The sequence below is a fragment of the Tasmannia lanceolata genome, unplaced genomic scaffold (genome assembly GCF_043159265.1).
Source record: "Tasmannia lanceolata isolate RefF3 unplaced genomic scaffold, GAP_Taslan_0.1 ptg000002l, whole genome shotgun sequence".
Lineage (NCBI taxonomy): Eukaryota > Viridiplantae > Streptophyta > Magnoliopsida > Canellales > Winteraceae > Tasmannia > Tasmannia lanceolata.
Genome location: NW_027518679.1, coordinates 13,935,001 through 13,952,552, shown reverse-complemented (window position 1 = coordinate 13,952,552; position 17,552 = coordinate 13,935,001). Strand labels below are relative to the sequence as shown.

Sequence of the window (17,552 nt, the reverse complement as noted above, 5' to 3'; positions counted from 1 at the left end):
ATAATTTAGCAAGTCAGATTCCTAACAAGATTCATAAATAACATATAAGCATAAGCTATAACTTTAAAACTTTCACATCAAGAAATATATTTTAGACTTTAATACCCCAAAAAAAAATAGAAGAACCACGACCATACCTAAAACATGGGGATATTGTGTGCACCCCCTGCTCTGGTTAAGAGGGAAAACAAAAAACAAGGTCAAAATAAGAGTTATACCACAAAAAAGGAAAGAAATCTCAATGCATGACAATCATAATTTCTTACCATGATATAGCATAATAATAATAAAAAAAACTAAAAAATATATATGTAGAAAAATAAATACCATTTTACACTAGCATAAATACCTTGTGTACGTTCAAGGACATAACCTGAAATGTGTGACCATTATTAACAATAGAGAAGCCATTTCAGAAGTGTAAGTTTATTACTTAAATAATTAAGAGAAGTGTATCATTTAAATAATTAAGAATTTTTTTGAAAGATGACAATTTTCATTAATATTTAAAAAGCATTCAGGACCAGTGGTCCCAGCCTGTTGTTACAAATATTAGTAGAGCACCGGACATAGCCGATGTTTTTCAAAAGGGGAAAAGCATCCTTCCAGAGGTTAGGACAACACTATCCTTCCTTCATGGAATGCACTCATTACAAATATGATACTATTTCAAAATCCTCCCGGTCGACTCCCGCTTTGGCCAGAGCGTCAGCCATCTCGTTTGCCAATCGCCTGCAATATTCGAGACTCGGGTTGAGTACCCGCATTAGGTCCAGTCTTTCCGCTACAATCTCCTGTAGTTTCCAAGGACCCTTTGATGATTCAGAAGCCCAGGCCACTACATTTGACGAGTCATCTTCCACTATAAGAGGACGTTGATAATGTTCAGACACCCACCTTAGACCAAAAAGTAATGCTCCAACCTCAGCCTCGTTACCGTCACATATTCCACAAGATCCCGAATACGTCATAACAATTGACCCAGAAGAGTTTCTAATTACTCCTCCGACCCCTGCCCTTCGAGGCTTGCCCAAAGAGCTGCCATCAAAGTTCAATTTCAACCACCCCGTTGGCGGACTCATCCATTTGGGTTTAGGCTTGGAGCGGATAGTTCTGTCCCATATTACTAACCACCAGTTCCTTATGACGTCGCCCATCCCATAAATAAGGAGTTTGGTTCTTCGCCCTTGTCTAGGAAATCATTTCAATCTTGATATCCGAAGCAATACGAGCTGCGGTTCTACTTTTCTCCTGAAAGATGCATCTATTACGTTCTTTCCAGATATTCCATACTATGGCGTATGGAGCCGTTGCCCAGAGGTATCTACCCATTTCTCCAAAAGGCCCAGTGCACCATCCAGATAGGAGGGAGCTGATAGATTGAGACACACTCAAGAGATTCCAAAAGCTCCAATTGCTCTTATCCACAAATGATAAGCAAAAGGGCAGTGCAACATTAGATGATCCAAAGTTTCTTCATTTTGATGACATAGAACACACATCCTCGCCATACTGAAATGTCTTTTCTTTAGGCGATCACATGTATTAATCCTCCGGTGTACCAAGGTCCATCCAAAAGCCACTACCCTTGGTGGGGCCAGTGATTTCCAAATGCGCCTCATCGGAGAAATATGACCATCATTTAGCAAAGTGAAGAAGGACTTGGCAGAAAAGTCCCCATTAGATGCTGGAGTCCAGATTCTTTCATCCTCTTTATGTTGCGAGCAATATGTCGGTTCTAACAATAGGAATAGTCTCTGAAATTCTTGAATTTCGTCATCCTCAAGGTTTTGACGCAAACGAATATCCCAGAATCCTCTTCCTCCCTGACCCTTTCTCACCAGGTAGTCAGCAATTGTTGCTTCAGGGTTCGAAGCAATTCTGAAGAATCCCGGGAATTCCAGGCATAATTTAGATTGGCTGCACCAGAGATCCAGCCAAAATCTTACTTTGGTGCCCTTTCCCACTTTGTAGCAGATTGATCGGTCGAATTCCTCTTTGACATAGCAGATGGATTTCCATGCACCTGAAGCCTTTCCTCCCACGGGCTTTTTGAAGCTCCAGTCCCCCCATTCAGAAGTCAGAACCATATTTTAGCCCTGTGACCCGATGCCATAAGACAGATTTGTCCTTACCATATCTCCATAGCCACTTGCCGATCAACGATTTGTTACGTAGTCTAATCTTGCAAATACCCAGGCCCCCATTCGCCTTTAACTGCGTGACTTTGTCCCAGCTAATTAGATGCCTTACCTTCTTTAGTTTCCCGTTTCTGTCCCATAAGAAATTTCTTTGCAATCTCTCAATTCTCAAGGCCACGTTGACTGGGATTTTGTACAAGGACATGAAGTATACAGGCAAATTAGATAGGGCTGCTTTGATTAGTGTAATTCTCCCCCCAAAAGAGATATATTTCTTCTTCCAAGTAGCTAGCTTCCTTTCAATTCTTTCAATTACCGGATCCCATTGGGACGCCGATGGAAAACCAAATCCTAAGGGCAAGCCCAGATAGGAAACATGAAAAGACTCCGCAAAACACCCAATAGAGGCTGCCAATCTTTGCACCTCTAGTTGATCCAGATTTATGCCCAAGAGCATGCTTTTGCTTAAATTAATTTTGAGGCCCGATGTAACCTCAAACCACTTGAGGATTGTCATGACATTAGACATAGCCCGAGGGGAGTACTGAAGGAAGACTAATGTGTCATCTGCAAATTGAAGGTGGGTTATCTCTTCAGCTAAGGTTCCCACTCGAAATCCCCCAATCAACCTCATTCTGTTTGCTTTTGTCAACATCAGACTAAGTGCCTCAACTACCATGACGAACAAATACGGTATCAATGGGTCCCCCTGGGATCCCCCTTGATGCTTTAAAGAATCCTTCCGCTGAGCCATTAATGATTACTGAGAAGGAGTTGGCTGATATCAGTGCTCTAACCCGTTTCCTCCAGATGGCCCGAAACCCATTTTGTCTTGAATGAAGTCGTGGATATCCCAATCAACATGGTCATAGGCCTTTTCTATATCAATTTTGAACACAAGACCCGGACGCCCACTTCTCTTTGCCGAATCGATGAGTTCATTAGCTATTAAGACACCATCAAGAAGCTGCCTTGAACCAACAAAGGCTCCCTGGAATTGTGATATTGTATCCCCCATGTAATTTTTCACTCTTCGAGCTAGTAACTTAGCAACTATTTTGGGGATACTATGCATCAGGCTAATCGAGCAGAAGTCTCTTATTCCAATTACCCCTTCCTTTTTTGGAATTAAGGCAATGAAAGTTGCTTTCGCTGCTTCACTAATAATTCCCCTTTGGGCAAATTCCAGAAAGAAAGCCATAATGTCCTCTTTGAAGGTCCTCCAAAAAATTTGGAAAAAAGCCATAGGATAGCCATCCGGTCCTGTGGCCTTGTCCCCGGCCATTGAAAAGGTAGCTTGTTCGACCTCCTCCTCTGTAAAATTTCGATCCAGATTGGCCCTCTGTCCAGCCGAGATACGTTTGAATTGGAGTCCCTCCATCTTCGGGTTCCACTCCACAGATTTGGAATAAAGGCCCGACTAGAATTCCACGATTAAGGATTTGATGAGATTAGTATCTTCAACTATTAAGTCCCCATGCTTTAGGCAATTGATTAGGTTTATCCTCCTTCGGGAGTTGGCTGTTCGATGAAAGAATTTGGAATTCATAACCCCAGCCTTTAGCCACAAGGCACAGGATTTCTGTCTCCAGCGGATCTCTTCTCCACGCAGAATCATCTCATTTTTGTCCAGAAGGTTCAAGTGAACTAATTGGTCCCCTTCTGATAAAGGTCCTTCCTCTTCTCTGAGGTCAAGGAGGCCAGCCTATTTAAGATGGCCTCTTTTCTCTGACTGGATTCTTCATCGAAAGCCTTTTGCCACTCCTTGATTTTGAGTTTAAGCCCCTTCAATTTTTGGCAAAGAATATATCCTTTCGAACCCCTGATTTCAATTTCATCCCACCAAAGCTTGACCTTTTCCGCAAAGCCTGGTACCTCCAACAGATCTAAATCAAATCTGAACGGTCGCGGGCCCCCAGAGAAATTTGAAATCTCCAGAACAATCGGATTAAGGTCAAAGTCAGTTCTTAGCAGCGCTTTCTGAGAGATGAGTGATAAACATTCCTCCCATTCTCGGGAGAGGAGGACGCGATCAATTCTTGTCATAACTAGGCGTACCTGATTGTTGGACCAAGTGAATTTCGCTCCGTTGAGTGGGATATCCAGTAATTCATGATTTTGAATAAAGTTGGAGACATTCCTCATGCTGGTTGTGCTTCTCATAAGTGTATTCTTTTCGGATGGGAAGCGGATTGTATTGAAATCACCCCCAGAATCCAGGGACCCTGCCACGATTCTCTGAGAGAATTCAACTCCTGCCACAATTCACTTCTTTTAGAGGAACAAATTGGCCCGTAAACGACTGTGAGCATCCAATCGTCATTTCAGTCAGAAGAAGAGAAGATTATAGATATTAAAAATCCCTTCTCTGACCTCCTTGCGACGGAATCTACCCTCTCTATATGACAATAATTCCCCCTGATGTGCCAACCGCATCCTTTGCAGTCCATTCTCGTTGGTTCCTCCCCCAAGACCTGTTAATAGTAGTATCAGTGACCCCCATTAATTTTGATTCAATAATGGCCACCAGATCTAAATGATTCTTAAAAATGAAATTCTTCACGGCCGGTAATTTTCTATCTTCCCTTAATCCCCTAATATTCCAGAAGCCTATCTTCATTGGGAGCGGGAATGTACTCCCAAGGCTTCAAATCTCTTCAGACAAAGACCCCTCGCTGGCCTTGGATCCACGCAGGACCCTTTTCTCCAAGGCACAACAAGTTTCTCAAAGTTTCTGGTGCAGGTTGCGAAACGTTTCCAAGGATTGTAAACTTGGGTTTATTATTTAGGCTCTGACTTTGCGGACCCCATCTGTTTTGTGCTCTTCCTTTTGCAGACCAGTGTTTTGATGGATGTCCCTTTGTATTCCTTCTCGTGTGCTACAGGGCCTGCCGTAAGATGCCCAAGGCTCGATTTACCCTTTTCGTTAAGCTTAGAGGGACCGAGGGCAGGGAGGTCTTTTGCTGTCTGGGTTTAGGACGCATTGTTGCTAGAATGCCCGGTCTAATCACTTTGCCAAATGGTTCTGTCACAGGCATTTGAAATTTGAATTTTGAAATCTCTTTCTGTGGCTCTAAGTGCTCGCCAAAGTCTTCCAAAGCACGTGTTCGAGGCTGCCACATGGGGACCGATGTACAGGATTTTCCACTAGCACGTGCGCGAGGTGCCACATGGGAGCCGATGCAACGGACTTCTCTCCAGTGTTTGTACGGTCACCAGAGCAATTCGAAAACAGCACCGATGCCCCTCCCTGTTTCCTTCCGGCAAAGTCCTGCACCAGGATGTCATCCTCCCCTCTCCTTTTCCACAGATCGACCCCTCTTCAGAGATTCAGCATGATTTAGAGTTATTTCCTTTTACCTCCGAGCTTCCGCATTAACTTCTGCAATCGGTTCGACCCCTACTTGGAAGGAAGTACCATTAACCCGAAGGTCCACCAACGACTTCTGTTTTTTCCAAGCTGGAGCCATGATTCTTGCTGATGCAAAACTCATACAATCTTCGTGATGGCCCTTCATATCTGTCTCAAGAACTGTACCAAATAACTAGCCAAGGCTTGCACCGTTGAGATGGCCCAGACGTGAAGTGGGATTCCTGTGAATCTGACCCAAGTAGCTTCAGCACCTTGTTGATAACTTGGATTCCATGCCGTGAGAGAGGATAAGTAGTCACCAAACGCTTTATCGCCCTTGCTCCTTAAGTTGGCCACCATATACTCCTCTTGAAACATGAAGAGAACTTACTGAGGGGCAAGAACAGAGGGTTTTGGTAAACTAGGAAGTTCCCAAAACCATTTCGCCCATTTCCATACATCTTCCAAACATACTCCAGGGTTTTTTAGACGCCCAATCAGGCATGATTTTAGGATCTGTTGTCTCTTCTCAATCTCTTGCCCAGAAACCAGAACAGTCGGTACTCCATCCGTCTTGGTGATAAGGGTTTTACCGGAATCTGGCTATATCTTCTCCTCTCCTGAGTTTTGGTGTCGACAAAGTTCGATTTGAGACGTAGGTGGCACTTTTGATCTACCACCTCTTCCACCATTACATCTTCTATAGACTTTACGCCATTTGAAGTTCTGGTAACTACACATAGCGCAATCCCAATCCTTTCGTCGGGCTTGATTAGCATGTGCCCCAACTGGTTGTGGTTTCCACGTCTCCATTTTTCGCTACCTTCCCAGTCCTAACATTAAATATGATTAATATCTTTTTCATTATGAAGTACTCCCCTTTTAAATAATTAAGAATGTCCATGTACTATGTAGATTTTCTTAATGTGATTGTCAGTCATCATCCCTAGGCCTATGCATTACAATGCAGAACTAGTTACAGAAACAATGTGCTTGATTCAGTTCATTTACAACAGCCACTCAACCACACATAAAACTAAAATATACTGAGAGCATCTGTTGACTCCCAGATCGTGGTGTATATCCATTAATAGCCTTTCAACTATCGTATATCAAAATAATCTTTCACCAAACCCTACAGTACTTCGTCTATGAATTAACACTAAAAATACACATTATTATGATCACTGATACACAATGATGAAATGTTTAATCTAAGTTTTAAAACTTGTGATGACAAACGATAATCTTCAAACCACTCCTCCACATAGTGGCTCCAAAAACAATGGATACATTTGCCAATGTCACCGCATAATACTTCAGAGAAGGCGATGATGAATTAAAGAAACCCAAACAAGAAAAACCTAATAAAAAATCAATATTAACTGCGAAACGGAAATGAACGGCGGACAAATGCTCAAAATGAACCAATAATAGGAATTGAGATGTGCAAACTACAATGGATTGGAAGTAATAGTTGCATAATGGAAATCAGCAATTACAAAAAGTCCAGGCTTCTATAAGCATCAAACAAAAATTGGAAGGATAGAAATCACATATACGTTGTGGTCTATTTAAATCTTGAAATATTGCATAACCATAATAGCACCTTAAAATATCGTAAATATAATCAAGGGAGAAAAGTTCAACTGTCTAGGGAAAGCCCTACAGGATTAGATATAATCCCTGATCCTCAAAATAAAGCTATAAATCTTCCAGTTAGCAAGCCTCTAGACTATGCTCTTCACCACACAATATCAAGATATGGCTTTCCTATGAAGACATTAGATACACCATATCCCATAAAAAAAAAGCATACAACACTTCCCATTTGATGTTTGGAGAAGTATAACTTTCAACAATATCCAGCACTGGACATCAAGATAAGAAACTGGGGAAAATTGATTTCATCCAATTGCACCACTCTCAAGACTACAAAAATGGTGTGAAATGAAGATGAGATCATGGTGTTAGCAGTCAATGAGGGGGGGAATGAATCATGCAAAATCTTAGGTTTGATGAAAGCTTAATGGGCAGCCCAGGCCTAGCAGGAATAGGTGGTGTCATCGAGATCCATGTCAGAGGTGATGAGACTTCAGAAAGCTTTCTCGGGTCCACAGGGAGTTTGAGATTTAAATAAAGCAGAGACATGATCTCTCTTAGAAGATCGGAGAAACTCCAACAAGTACTTTTGGTGAGCTTTTGAGGTCTAAGGGATCAGTTAGACCTTTGGCCTAGGTCCTATGAGATCGATGCATATTCTAGATGAAATCTAGAATTTGACTTCCTAGTTTAGAAATATTCTTTGTTCATACAGGGATCACTTCAATCTCTGGTATACAGGTCTAGGTCCTTCGAGATTCCTGCATATCCTAGATGAAATCTCGATTTTGACTTCCTAATTTAGAGATATTCTGTGTTCATACATTTTTTGGCAAATGTTATTTGTCGTTTATGTTTTTTTTTTTGGAATGATAGCCGATTTCATTAGAAAGGGACCGAGATGGTCAACATACAAGAAAGAACAACAATACAACAAAGAAGAGAGAGGAGAAAGTTAAAAAGTGATAGAGCAGCAGAAATCACGAAGGAAGCGAGTCGAATAACGCCAAGGATTCTTTTGTCACCCCCAGCCTTGCCAGGCTATCGGCTAACTCATTAGCCGATCTACGCACATGCTTGAATTGAAGTACCATTGATCTCTTACAATCTCCTATCTCATCGAAGTATTTATCAAACCTCCAAGGGTCCCCCTTGAGCCACTTAATGACGTTTAAGCAGTCGCCTTCTACCACCACATTATCCGCGCTATTAGATTCCAATACCCTTATGCCTTGATGAGCCGCATGAACCTCAGCCTCCGAGGCATCCGCCACTCCAATGGGTCCCACAAAAGCCCAAACAACTTCCCCTTTATCATTTCTTAATACCCCTCCAATTCTAGCAGACCTTGGATTGCCCAAGCTCGAGCCATCAAAGTTGAATTTTACGAATCCATGTGTGTGAGGTTTTTTTTCTTTTTTTGGTCGGTGATGGGGTGGGGGGGAGCTTCCAAGGACTATTTGTTGTTTTTGTTGGAACGATGACTTGGCTCTTATTTGTGTTTTATAGTCTTAGGCTTATGCCTAGAGTTTCACTTTTGCTCAAGATCCCCTTATCCATCCCACATCTTTATTCCTATTAATTACACCATTAAATAAAAGGAATTACAAGAGGCAAAGATTACCCATTGCATAAAACTGAAGATGATAACACCCCCACAGTAAATGGAACATATTAAATAAAGGCCCGTAAACCACATTCGCTCACTCATGAACATCTGTAGGCACTTGCACAACTATACATGCCAGAAATGTGCTCCCCTGTTGCATTGCCCTTCCCCACCACGTCTGAGGCAACTCAGTAGGGATAGGAAAACATGGAAATATCATTGCATGCACACCCATGGAAGGATCCATGAGTCGCCACCATCCTCGGGCAGGTCATAACTGTATGCCCGAGAACCTAGACTTAGGCGGAACAATGCTAAAGGGCATTGCCTTGATTTCTTAAGTCTATCCTTTTTTAAGCTAAAAAGGACTATTAAGTTATCTAAAAGAAAGGATACTTCAACCAAAGTCTTTGAAGCTAAAAAGATATGAATTTCACGAAACTAATTGGATGCTCCAACCAAAATCTCCACTTTGAAGTGACATAGGGAAGGTCCTCAAAAAGCACAGAGGAATAATTTTATATGCAATGTATTAGAATGAACGATTCTCAGAAAACTCAACAATAACCCCAACTAACTCCATATCTACGCTAGAAAACACAATTATTTAGATAATCACAGTATGTGCAATCCCAGTTTCTGATGTGGGAGAAAGCAATCTATATATGACCTTAAAATAATTCATTGGGTAACAATCCATATTCTCAAATTGAGCAGATCTTTTTTCCCGGTCTATGGAAAAAAGGTATATTAGAACACGGACTGCCTATGTACGGTTTAGAATCTAATTTCTATGGCTAGAGGTAGGGGCTTGGCTTGCCAATAGCCTTAACAAGGATTTTCTGCGTCACCACAAAAGCAGCTCTTGTTTACAAGTCATCCCAATGTTTAAAAACTACCCAAATCAATCATCAACTCACTCGATCCGATGATTTTTTTACCTTGGTCGGGTTCTCACCTGAGTCCGACGATCATAGTCCGGAAACAATAATTGATTTAGATGGAACATGAAAATTAAGCAAAATCTGACATGGTTTCTTTGAGTTCGTAGATCCAATTAGAAATCATGGTGTCATTACGGAGACAGTATAATGGTAGTAATATCTCATAAAGATGGCAATGACAAAGGTGCATGAGGTGCATTGTTTTAGAAACTTCGACAATTTTCAGGTTGTTCCAAACAAAATTCACAAACTTGTAAAGCGAAAAACTATGATACCATGATACCAATACAGACATGAACATGGACACGAGAATAGATACATGACTTGGGATACCCAAAATGAGGAACAAGGATGCATACGCACATTTATCATATCATGATATAGGACACAAGACATGTACAAATAAAATACCATTAAATTTAACTACATTTTATAGGATAAAATTAATAATAAATTTGAAATTGCATCTATAAGATTCAAATACTCAAAATTGCAAATATGCAACAATAACAAGAAAAAAGCATGATAGGCAATTCGAAGAGAAGGACATATGAAGTATCCGATGAGTATTGGTATCAGACTCTTGTCGGACACAATACTTTGAGCCTCTACAAGTACCTCCAGTGTTTAAAAACGCGGATGAGGCACGGAATGCAGCCAAAGAAAATCCTAGTCGATGTGGCACGATGCGATCGAGTACTCGGTTGACGTGGCTGAGTACTCGGTTGACACGGTCATAATTCAAGAGAGTCAAAGGAGTTTTTATTGACTCTGTAGGGAAAAACGTGGAACGCGGCCAAGGTAAAAGGGATTCGACTCCGGGGAGTCCACAATAACACTGGGGAGTTTTAAAACTATGAGTACCTGGGTGAGGAAGATTATGGACTAGTGCTACAACAACTTCATATTTCCCATGACGTCACATCTCAGTGCTCCATCAAGAGAAATAGTTTGAAGATCTACATAGTTGTTAGACATTGGTGTGGCCCTTCAGTCAATTTTACACAGGGGGGATTGCATGCTTGTTGATTTATGTGGAATGACAATTGTGCTTATATTTTGCATTATCCATGAGATGTTTAAAATTTCATCAATGATGATTCATGTTGTAGAGTAGAACCAAGAAAATTATTAGTTGACACCTGATGAACGTCGACAGATTGGTTTACTACTCGCTCCGCAAGACAAATATCGATAGCAAGATGAAGCAAATTATGTGAAGATGAGAAGCCACTCTTATTCCTCATGAGGTCAGAATGAATCCTTTCTCAAGCTTATGTGCCAGGATAAGATGTCTGATATAAGAAAGAAAACCCAAATAGATGAAGAATTTGATGCATGTGTTGGAACATGGCACACCAAAGGCATAACAGTACCAAGGTGGTTAAGTGGTTTATTTTATTTCAGTTTTAGAAGGTTAAGAGATAAGGGATTTGCTCTTATAATGTCAAAGTTGATTTAAAAAGAGAATTCACTTATTATTTAAATAAGGGTACCTTGACTTTCCTATTTCGCTACGTTAGGCGGATTTAAGTGATAAAAGGGGGACAGGGGTATACAAATTTCAATATTTTTGGAGTCTGATTGGTTGAGAAGAGACTTGTTTCTCTTCTAGGGTTCCAGCTTCCAAGATTTCGATTAGGAGTGGAGCTTTCTTTGCTGGATTTTAGGCGTATCCTTCTAACAAGTCCTTTGTCTTTGTCTTCTCTATTATTGGGTTATTATTAGCAATTTCCTTGCTTATTCTTGCCTAGATAACATATATATGTCCAAGATCTATGTTTTAGATACCAAGATCTGTCCTAGATATCATATATCTGTCCAAGATCTATGTGTTAGATACCATAACCTGCAGGTATATGATTGATCCATATTCCAAATAGGGCACACAAAACCCCGCTGAATCAACAACAGCATGTATTTAATTGAACAAGTCAAACATTTTTTTTATCGAAGGGGACTCAAAACAACTCACTGGTTGGATGTTGGATGACAAGTGAAAGAACTTCAGCTGATCAAAGACCCCTTTGTCGACTAAGGAAGTACCGGGAAGCGCAAAATGACCTTTCTATTTTCGGTTATGTATGTGTTGAATAACGTGTATTTAGGGTAGTTTAGTCATTACTTGTAAATTAGGGGTATTGTAGTCATTGTACATTGGATGCACTATTTGGGGCCTATGTATACATCATTTACTTGAGGAGCTCCCTAGTAGAGACTATCCATTCCTCTTCTTCTTCCTCTCTCTCTAACCATAATCTCATTTCTAACATGGTATCAGAGCCAAAGGGCTGACCCTCAAAAAAACGGAGGAAAGAAGAAGAGTTTATCTCTCCCATGCCATTCTCGCTGCCATCTCTGGTTTCTCTGTTTTTTTTTTGTCATCCGTTGTTCTTGTCTATATATGCAAGAAACCCCTTGCGATTAAGAACCCTATTTTTCTCGGCAACGCTATTATTCTCTCACTGTAATCTCTCTTTCTCTCTGTGTATCTCTCTCCTACGTTGGATACCCTTCTCTCTCTCTCTCTCTCTCTCTCTCTCTCTCTCTCTCTCTCTCTCTCTCTCTCTCGGTTTCTTAGCAACCCTGTTTGTAATCGCAAGTTGCGATTAAAATCAAGGTTAATCGCATGATGTGATTGTGTTGTACCACATTGCGATTATCTCCTCCTTTCTTAATCGCATTTCTCAGAAATTTGCAATTATATCTCATGTGATTAATAATCACATGGATTAACACTCATCTCCACCTTGCGATTAACACTGTTAATCACATGTAGCGATTAACAATGTGGTTCTTGCGATTAAAACTCATCTCCTCCATTCTTCCAATTAATATTATCTCCTCGTCTTGCGATTATCTCGTGTTGTGTGTTGTGTTGTCTTCCATGGTCCTCTGTCTTGTGGTTGTCTTCTTGTATCTCTTTGTTTCCATTGTCCCTTAGCTCTTATGGCCTTTGTGTTTACTCCTCATTATGTTATTTCTCTCTTTCTTGTGTTTGGCCTTTGTCTTCTTCTAAAAATCGCCCACCACGTGTTCGATCAAATGTCCGAGAGGTGTGGTGTCTTGATTGTCTTTGTTTCGTTACAAGTTGAAAGTATTCGACCTTCAACTTAAGGGGGAGTGATGTCATGTAGTTCTTTGTGTCTTTTCTTTAGGGGGAGTGTTGTCTTTTTCTTAGTATTGTCTTCTTGAGGGAATGTTAGTGTTGTCTTCTTGTCGACTTGTCTTGTTATCTTCTTGTCTTCTTGTCGATTTTTGTTTTTGTTTTCATCTTCGGGCTCATGCAGCCTCTCCCGAAGGGGAGTGTTGTTGTGTTCTCCTTATGTTCTTCACCATGTTTGTGGTTTCCTTTCCGTGTTCTTGGCATAGTTTTATGCAGTCTTGTCTGGCTTTATGCCTTATCCTTCATTCAAGGCGATGGTGTCCCCATTATTGATCGGCCCTTTTACAAGCGACGGTTTCGGTTTCCCCATTGACCTTCTTTTCAGATGATGGTTTCCCCATCGTTGGTCGGCTCTTTTACAAGCGAGGATTTCGGTTTCCCCGTCGACAGTCTTTCTGGGCGATGGTTTCCCTATCGTTGGTCGGCTCATTTATAGGCGACGGTTTCGTTTTCCCGTCGACCTCTCTTTCCGGAAGATGGTTTCCCCATCGTTGGTTGGCTCTTTTACAGGCGACGGTTTCATTTTCCTTGTCAACCTCTCTTTCCGGCCAATGATTTCCCCATCGTTGGTCGGCTCTTTTACGGGTGGCAGTTTCCCATCAACCTCTCTTTCCGGGAGTGGTATCCTCATCGTTGGTCGGCTCTCTTCAGGCGACGATGTTCATGCCGTCAACCTTGTCTCTAGACGATGATTTCCCCACTATTAGTTCGTTATCTTCTCCTTTTCTTCTTATCTTCAGGCACCGGTTTCCCCGTTGATCTTGTCTCTTATGGTTTCCCCATCGCTTGTTCTGCTCTTGGTGTTGTGATGCTTAGCTAGTGTTCCTGCTCATTGTACTTTGTTGTTTCTTATGTGCGCGCCTTTGATGTGCCATTTTTGCTCGATGGATCGTTGCTAGTTCCTTGTTGAGGTGCCTCCGTTCGATCCTTCATGGTTTTCCAGACTTATTTGTCGGGTTCTCATTCAGGGGGAGACCCTGCTCTGCTCGCTCTCACTGTAGTGCTACTTCAAGGGGAGCTGCTCTTTATGGTGGCCGTTGATCTCGTTGTTGTACTCATGTGGCCGCTGTTATCTTTTATTATGCTTTCATTATGTATTCACCACACCAGCTTGAGGATGAGCGTTATACCAAGCTAGATGAGTGCATGAGATTATGTACTTTTTGTTATTTGCAGGTGTTGTAGTTTTCTTGGTACCAAGCTGGAGTTCCATAGCATATATACTCAAGCCGAAAAATCATCAAGTATCATAAAGGATTTGGATCTCTTCATCAGTATGGTCCATGGGTTAAAGGGATGCAGACATTAGCACTGCCCTATTTGATGGAGTGGACACGGACATGAGTGTCGTGTGTTGACAGGGACACGAAGTGTCGAACACAGCAAACTCCCAAAATTTAGAAACGCGGACACAGCTCATTTGAGTGGAAAATGGTGGCTCAAAATTGATAAATAGAAATCATGCAATGAGAAACAAGGCCTTCACCGACCAACATCACCAGCCCAGCATCGCATGTTATATTTCTCCATTCTCCTCATGTTCTTTTTTCACTGCTTTCTACCCATCTGCCTCACTTTGAGTCTTTCGTAAGTAACAGGCAATGTCTTTTTGTGTGATAGAACCTTGTCTATCCTAAATTCTTGAAGTTGGATACTTCCCGAGCTGTCGTGAGGCGTGTCATGAGCAGAGTAAAGATGCCAGGAGGCAGAGTCGCTTTGGAATCCATTAACTATATCATTTCTAAAATTATTTTAATCATTTGCATATAAGATTGTTTGCAGATAATTTTCTTTTTTAAGTTAACAAAGGAGGGGCAAAGACTTGTTAGAAATAATTTCCAAAGGGTTTACATCCAAGCACAGAGTTGAGTCTGTGTTTTGTGATTATTTGGATAATGTTTGAGTTGAGTCTGTGTTTTGTGATTATTTGGATAATATTGCTGAAATCTAAAAATATTCCAAGGGACTTGAGCTTAACAACCAGAAGAACAAGCCATCGTTCATTGTCGAACCATTCGTTTTACTTACTAGATCCGATTTCTTGTACGCAATCCAATCAAAGACGTACCTAGTAATTGGCCGGCGGCATAGTGGATCACTAAAACTGGATCTCTATTTCTATTCTTATTTCTTCAAGATTGTAAAGAGGGTCTTCGATTCGACCCGCTAAGAAAGGTGAATCAAGCTTGTAGGAGGGTTTCTTGATCCGGACCGTACGAAAGGAGGATCACATAGTGGAAGCGCCAAGGAGGTCCTGGCAAGTGGAGGGGGAGTGTTGAATAACGTATATTTAGGGTAGTTTAGTCATTACTTGTAGATTAGGGGTATTGTACATTGGATGCCCTATTTAGGACCTATGTATACATCATTTGCATGAGGAGCTCCCTAGTGGAAACTCTCCATCTTCTCCATTCCTCTTCTTCTTCCTCTCTCTAACCCTAATATCATTTCTAATAGTATGGAAAGATAGAAATAAAATGACAAAAATTTTAGGTATCTACTTAATCTTGTTAGGTATAGGTGCTTTTCTTCTAGTACTCAAGGCTCTTTCTTATGGTGGTGTCATGATACCTGGGCTGCCCGGGGGGAGATGTAAGAAAAATTACCAACCTAACCCTTAGCACAAGTTTTATAATTGGTTATTCCAAAATATCCCTTTGGGGGAGAAGGATAGATTGATAGGGTGGTTCTTCCGCCCCAACAAGCCTTCACATTGTTAGGCAGTTGATGTTGTTTAGTAATTGCAACATTTGCATGTTTGCAAATCGCCATGATTGAGGCTAGAACATTGTTGAGAAAATGGATAGACTGATGTTGAATAAAATGCCTGCTTGAGAAAGATCCAGAGATATAAAAGTATGATTATTGGAGATCTAATCATCACTCGGGGAGGGTTCTTGGTTGTGATCAGATGGTCATGACGCGCACTTAGATTGCTTATGTGCCACGCCATACTATGGAATGCTCAGTTGATAAGCTAACTATTTTTTAGATGCATCAAGATAGTTAAATATACTTGGGAAAAGCAAATTTGTGAAAGATTTGCTAACTTGATATGTTGATAAGTTTGTGTTGAGGTGAATTATGCTCCAAGCTATAATCTTAGATGAGATTAAAGCTAATTCACTTCAATGCGTGTAATGTCGGTCTAGCGCAGGCAAATTGAAGTTGGGATGTTATTGTGCTGGTTTCAGAGGGCCTAAGTTGTTGGCAGAATACCACCGTAACCCAAATAGCAATCCCCTCGCCTCGGCTTCGTTAGCATCACATATTCCCGCTAATCCGGAATATGACATTAAAGTTCTGCCGTAATGGTAATATTGAAACTATGTGGAATATTGTGTGATTTGATTTCATTCATTAGTGCGAAAGCAAGAATTATTTAGAGGACACTTTGGTAATTCGAAAGGCATAGAGGTTTTGGGGGGTAATCTAGGCATTATTAAAGTTCTAACTAAGTTACAATACGAAAGGTAGCTTTCTTATTCCAACTTTGATTAGATCTGGGAAGCCTAGATATTGTGTATAATAACACATCTAAGCTTCCCCGTTTAATTTCTTTATTGATGTTTTCGATTTTGTAGTTATGCTACTTTTTTGTTGTACCGACCATCTTCGTCGCGGAGTTCTCCTTTTAATAAAATATACATCATTCAAAAAAAAAAAAAAAAAAACCACACACACACACATCTAAGCTGGCTTCTCATGCGTGTGTGCATGTGAAACCCTAATAATCCATATCTCTCTCCATCTCGGTTCCCTAAGCTCCAAACTAGAGATCTAGCTTTGATCTCGGTCGTCCATCAAAATCCAACCTAAAACCAAATGAGTTGTGAAATTAAAATCACCAAAGATTTGCACATACATCTCCCCTTCCTTGTGTAGATTCTTTTCATTCCATCGAATTCAGTCTTCGGAATGACCATCTCAAGTGATAAATATGGCACCGGGTTTGAAGATCCTAACCAAAAAGTTTTAAATTTCGCTCTCGTCTACAAACAACATCTAGTTTCACTAGTCTTGCTCATGGTGACTTTTGACAATAGAGCTCCATGAATAAATATCAGAGCATGTCATCGTAGTTTCAGCTACACATTTTGATGCAAACTGTTGTAGCAAAGCATTGAGAAGTTCAAATAACTTAACATAGGAAAGTTCGCAACAAATAGAGCTACTGCAACAACTAATTAAAATGATTCAAGGAAAAACTTTTACGGTGATCTAAGAAGCTTATTAGATTTTTAACCTTTGATTGTAGATACCATAGAAAGAAATTTATTTTCACATCAACGTAAAGAGCTTTCAAGCTCAAGCAAAAATAATAAGATGAATCCTAAAAGGGGGATGTCCTAAAGACTTCTATCAAACCACAAGAATCTAATCCATCTTATCAAAAAATTCAATTTCTGTTTATAACTGGACTGTCAGTCACGATATTATTACTTTGAGATGCATAAGCCATTAAACTCATGAGAACCTTCTAAGCAACAATGAGAACCCCACCAAAACACTTAAGATGGGACTATCATTTCATATTTAATTGCCAACAATCAAATCAAGTAAAATCGAATAACTATATAGAAAAAGAAATGAAAAAACAGCAACTTTCAGACATGCTATAAACTATTAATCTTTCACTAAAAACACCATGTGTGTGTGTGTCTATCGAGAGAGAGGGAGAGAGAGCAATGATAGAATGAAGGGCGCCCTTGCAAAAACCAGCTTCAAGGGCGCCCCC

General features: G+C 40.7%; 1 protein-coding gene across 4 annotated transcripts in view; it reads right to left on the bottom strand.

The window, feature by feature from the left end:
• TPR8 (Tetratricopeptide repeat (TPR)-like superfamily protein) overlaps positions 1 to 17,552 on the bottom strand; it is a 106,849-nt gene that overhangs the window by 45,379 nt on the left and 43,918 nt on the right. For 2 of the 4 annotated variants that reach the window (XM_077380014.1, XM_077379814.1), the window contains exon 3: positions 138 to 171. The exons of the other annotated variants lie outside the window; for them this stretch is intronic. In XM_077380014.1, coding sequence (XP_077236129.1) covers positions 138 to 171 — 34 coding nt within the window. The remainder of the gene's footprint in view (positions 1 to 137; positions 172 to 17,552) is intronic. 4 annotated transcript variants of the gene reach the window in all.